Source organism: Coregonus lavaretus (genome assembly GCF_964263955.1).
Source record: "Coregonus lavaretus genome assembly, chromosome: 3".
NCBI classification, from domain to species: domain Eukaryota; kingdom Metazoa; phylum Chordata; class Actinopteri; order Salmoniformes; family Salmonidae; genus Coregonus; species Coregonus lavaretus.
The window spans coordinates 27,186,901-27,192,625 of NC_139990.1; the positions used below are offsets into that span (position 1 = coordinate 27,186,901).

General features: G+C 43.7%; 1 protein-coding gene across 1 annotated transcript in view; it reads right to left on the bottom strand.

Moving 5' to 3' along the window:
• LOC311119393 (hepatic leukemia factor-like) overlaps nucleotides 1-5,146 on the bottom strand; it is a 15,805-nt gene extending 10,659 nt beyond the window's left edge. The window contains exon 1 of the mRNA XM_084157738.1: nucleotides 4,318-5,146. Coding sequence (XP_084013864.1) covers nucleotides 4,318-4,507 — 190 coding nt within the window. The 5' untranslated portion in view covers nucleotides 4,508-5,146. The remainder of the gene's footprint in view (nucleotides 1-4,317) is intronic.
• Nucleotides 5,147-5,725: the final 579 nt, after the last annotated feature.

Consider the following 5,725-nt stretch of genomic DNA (forward strand, 5'->3'; position numbering starts at 1 on the left):
GAAGAAGAGAGAGAGAGAGAGAGAGAGAGAGAGAGAGAGAGAGAGAGAGAGAGAGAGAGAGAGAGAGAGAGAGAGAAGAGAGAGAGAGAGATATGGAGAGAGAGATATGGAGAGAGAGAGAGAAAGAAGAGTCATTAAGTGCAACAATCCAGCCTCTTCAGTGTTCATCCTGCTGTCTCTTATCATCACATAATCTGCCTGGGAGCCTCGTGCCCTCATCAGCTCTGCAGGCAACCAACCGCCATTACATGGATGCATCAGCAACAGTGGCAGCAGTCTTCCCATTCACACACAGGCTGCCTGACAAATGTGAGGAAGGGAGTGAGATGCTATGCAAATATCATGAAGGTGGACTGAAATCCTACTCTGATATCATGAAGAAGAAGTGAGATGCTAAGCTAACATAATGAAGGAGTGAGATGCTACGCTAACATAATGAAGGAAGAGTGAGATGATATGCTAACATAATGAGGAAAGAGTGAGATGCTAGGCTAACATCATGAGGAAAGAATGAGATGCTATGGTAACATTATTAGCAGAGGTGGCATCATCTGGTGTCTCAGCCCTCATCCCCTTGAGTTGAAGGCTTGGCGAGGGTAATAAGGGGAGGCGAGAGAAATCAGATTAATGAGCAAGGAGAGGGGGCTCAAAAATGGGGGATGACTATCAGTGTGACCCCGCTGAGAGCTAGGCAGAGGCAGAGGATTTCTCAGAGACAGGGTAGACGGGGTAGGGGAAAGGGTGACAGGCCTGATTCATAGTGTGATGATCACACCAGGGCTGTACTGGCGGCTCTGGACAGCACAGCACATAATTGTCAGCACGCACACACACGCAGATGGGAGATGGAGAGGAGCGAGACATGTAGGAGGGAAGAGAGAGTGGAGAAAAAAAGGGAATGCTAAATAAGCAAGACTGACAGGAGAGAGGATAGAGAAGACATGAGAAATTAAAGCAGTGAGAGGAGAGAAAGGGAGAGGGGAGAAAGGGAGAGGGGAGAAAGGGAGAGGGGAGAAAGGGGAGAAATGGAGAGGGGAGAAAGGGAGAGGAGAGAAAGGGAGAGGGGAGAAAGGGAGAGGGGAGAAAGGGAGAGACAAGCGATGCAAAATCAGAGAGAGAAGAGAGGGAACAGAGGAGTAATTTGAGGGGATGGAGACAGAACAAGGTGATAGAGGGAATGAATATAAGAGGAGATGGGTTGATAAAGGAAAGGGAAGAGGAGATTAAAGAGATTCAGATAGGAGGAGAGATGGCTGATAGGGCGATATTGGGGGATGAGAGGAAATATAGCAGATGATAATAAAGAGGGTGAGGAGAGAAAGAAGAGGGAGTACAAATAGGAGGAGATGAGAGAAAAGGATAGAAGATAGAGAGATATGCAATGCAAAGAAAAAAAGAGGGATGAGAAAAGAGATAGAAGTGAAGGGGGAGTGAGGGAGATGTGAGAAGTGCAAGAGGAGTGAATGAGGAGATTTGGTAAACGTGCTAGAGGATGGAGAGGAGAATAGACGAGGGAGAGAGGAGAGATGCGCACAGCGAGTGGGTGTATATGAGGGTGTCGAACAAAGCAAGCTGACCAGGGAGAGAAATGTACTGTTTTTGTTCGAAGGGAAATGCATCATGCATCGAAGCCACAGGCAACTAACTATTTTGGATGCAAAAAACACTAGACTCCATCTCATGTAATAAAACCCTTCTCCATCCCTTAACATTAGTGATGCACCACGACTATGCATGCTCTGATGGTGAACTTGATGCTGGTAGGCCCTTTGTGCTTGGACTCCATTGGAGGAGCTGTCAGTCTTGGTCAGCATCATCTCTCACACAAAGACCATCCATGTAAATGGTGGAGGGATGTTGTTCAACTATATAGCCACCAGGGGGAGGATGTTAGCCAATGTGATTGTTTGTGTACAGCCAGAAGCTGACTGAGGTTGTGACATCCCTTTAACTTAAACGTTAAGTCCCCTATTTAGGTTCTGGACCGGTTCCGACCGTCATTTTTGTGTACAGAGCACTCTGCGAACGGCATAACATAAATTGCTGCGCACTCAGTGAAAGCTCTGGTTGTCCCGCTCCACATGCTGCTCTCCTCACTCATCTGAGATGCAGTATGTGAAATCTGACACCTAATTTGCATAGGGAGCGACACATCACATTTTCTGGCCTATCAAGACAAAGGATCAATTTCCTCTGGCTGTGAACCTTGCAGCTCCACTTACAATGAATATGGCATATGAAACGGGAAAGCCTAGCGATTGCAGCAAAAGCAGTATCATCTCGCTGTGATGTTCTCAGATGGATTTAGAGCTCTCGACATGAAAAAATACAAAATCATTTTGTAGAATTTAAACAAGACCACTTTCAATTGCTCAAAGAGCAACTTCGTGCTTAAAGCTGAAGTTGTAACAAGTTAGCAGGCGTTTGAATGCCGTCTCTGCGTCGCTGGGCAGAAAATTGTCTGTCGTCAGTTATATGAAATGATGCCAATTTTGTACTGTCACTAAGTGTGATCATATTTATTTCACAGTTATAAGAAAGGTGGAATATTATAGTAAGTAATTTATCATTTGATTGTTACTATATTTAGAAAGCATTTCAATAATGTCAAGCCCTATTTCCCCACTTTTGTTGAATTCATAGGTTGCACCTCCATCACTCGGTTGCGTCATACCATTGTTATGAACGTTCTCAAGCTGCCCTCTACCAGCGGCGCAATAGTGGGGCCCTAAAGTCGTGATAAGCCCAGTCATTCTGGACGGAGGCTAACAACTGTTTAGTGTAAATTACACTATAGTGCCAGGAAATACGATGGCATTGCTAAAGTAGTGAAATGTTTAGTAGGAAACAACTTTGCCAGCATTATCATGTCGCCAAATTTACTTTAGACAGATGGCAATGTTGTCATTAGCTAGCAAAGTTCGTCAAACAATAGCTAGCAATGCTAACCTTAGCTAGCTAAAATCAGGTGACCTCCCCTCAATCTTAGCTAAATTGTACTGCATCTAAAGTCAATCTGGCAACATCAAAATGATGACAAAAGGTTTTCCTACAAATTATTTGCCTCCCTTTGAATGGCATTGTATTTCCAAGGCACTGTAATGCACTTTTGATTAAATCTTCATCAGCGCTCATTGACGATGCATTGAGTAGAATGCTCAGTTGGGCATCAGTCCAAAGTGAACTTTCAAAACAATATTGTAATGAACATGCAACCCATGAATAGGAAGAAAATCATCCATGATTTTTCACATTTCCATCATAAAAGTACTGTGAATTTGAGCTTGTGTCGGTAAAAAATAACTACACCTCAGCAATTTGTAAAGATGTTTACCAGAAAGGTGAGATTTTAATCTTTCTGGCAGTATAATTACTAGGTATTGCTTATGGCACTCATGATAAATAATTTATTTTGGGTATGTCTATTTAGGCAGAAATCTACCATTTTTACATTTAGTTAACATTTGACCATTTAAAATGGATCTAGTGTGAAAATCAATGTTTGTTGGATTGAGAACTGGTGTTAGACATCCTTATACACTGAGTGTACAAAACATTAGGAACACCGGCTCTTTCCCTGACATAGACTGACCAGGTGAATCCAGGTGAAAACTATGATCCCTTATTGATGTCACTTCAATTAGTGTAGATGAAGGGGAGGAGTCAGGTTTAACAAAATATTTTTAAGCCTTGAGATTGTGTATGTGTGCCATTCAGAGGGTGAATGGGCAAGACAAAGGAACTGGGTACGGTAGTAGGTGCCATGTACCAGGTACCAGGTGCACGGGTTTGAGTGTGTCAAGAACTGCAATGCTGCTGTTTTTCCATGCTCAACAGTTTCCCCTTTGGGCCAACATCCCTGTGGAACACTTTTCGACACCTTGTAGAGTCCATGCCCCGACGAATTGAGACTGTTCTGAGGGCAAAAGGCGGTGTAACTAAATATTAGGAAGGTGTTCATAATGTTTTGTACACTCAGTGTACATCAATATCATGAGCTATGACCTTATTGAAGGTCTTTATTGAAGGATAATAGCACTAATGTTCTACGCTGTGTGTGTACGTGTGTGTTCTTGTTGCTGTGTTGTCTTACAAATATGAAGCTATTGCCATAAGTAATGCATGATACAAGACAAAGCAAGAATTATCAAGTCTATACGCTTTATATTTATAAACATGAAACCAAGCCAACGAAATGAAAATAAAGATTGCACGCCAGCCTGTGTGTGTGTGTATTTATTTATTTTAACATTTCATATGCATGAACTTTCCCCTTCCCTCCCTCACTGCCCCCACCACACACATAACAAACCTCACCTTTCATTGCACAGCAGTCTTTCGCTCGCTGGTCAGCCTTGATGGGCAGCTGTAGAAGAGTCTTGAGGCTGGCCATGGAGTTCAAGTGTCCGCCGGTCGGGACACTGCCCGCGAGGTTACCCGTACCGAACTGTGGCCTCGCTCCGGCCAGGAGGTCAGGCGGTAGGAGCTGTGTGAGCGGCCTAGACATCGGTACGCCGTTGATTCCCACGGTGGAATGAAGGCGGAATATATCCGATTAATCCACAAATGATTGACTGGCTGTCAGCGGGTTCACAACACAGTGACGTGATGATTAAAAAGGTGGACAGGTGGGCAGCTGAATACACACTGCTAGACCAACTGTTATTTACCTCATTCGAACACCGAATGGTAGCCAATCTAAATATGAATTAAGAAAGTGCTAGAGAATAATAGTGAAATTCGACATGACAAATATAAACTATAGTTGCTCTTCCAACTTTCCATGAAAAAAACAAAAGTGAAAATGATGTCCTCAAAGAATTGTCCATGGTAAAATAAAAGTGTTCGATTCAATAATCTTGCAAGATGCAATGGGCCCTTTAAGAGTAAATCTCTTATCCCAGCCTCTATCTATGAGATAAACAAAGTTGGACTTCAGCGCTCAGACGAAAAATGCCTTGCTTGATGATGATGTCCGTTTATTTGAGGATAATAGGCATCACACCGAGTTGATTTTCTTCTTGACCCGGACAAAAATATTCCCCCAAAAATGTTAACAACTGAAATGGATTATGGAGCAATGCCTAGAATATAACGGACAGCATTGAAGGTGTAGTCCTACGTAAAGTCCCAAAACTCAAATAAGTGAATGTGTGTGGAGGGGAGGGGGTGGATGGATGGGGGGGGGGGGGGGTGATATGAGGGGTAAAAGGCTTCGTCAAATAATATCCAACAACATGAGAGTAGTATAGATGTTGATGTCCCTTGTTTTTCCTCTCCCACTTAGTCGCTCTCTCTCCCTCCCTCTTTCTCTGTCGTTATTTTTGTCGTTCACCTTCACTCACTCTCTCCCTGCCTTTCTGTAGGCTGCCAGCAAGGAAACATCCAAGCGCGGCGCGGCAAGAGTCAACTGGAATGAACACCCACCGCTCTCGTGACATCACCGCTCACCGGGAATTGGCGCTGGGTGAGAGGCTGATTAATATTCATGATCCACACCTACTAAAACGCCCCAAACAGCATTCATGAGTCCCTCCCCTTCATAAGCAAACCGGTCACAGAAGGAGTTGTTGAAGACTGTACTCAAACCACGCCCACTATAACAAGTCGCCTCCTGCATAACTTTTAACGCCCCTCCTGGTGATGGAACCGATGAAACACGTGGTTGACTTTACTGTCAATCATAAAACTAAACCAGTAACTATGAGATTAATGGACCAACATA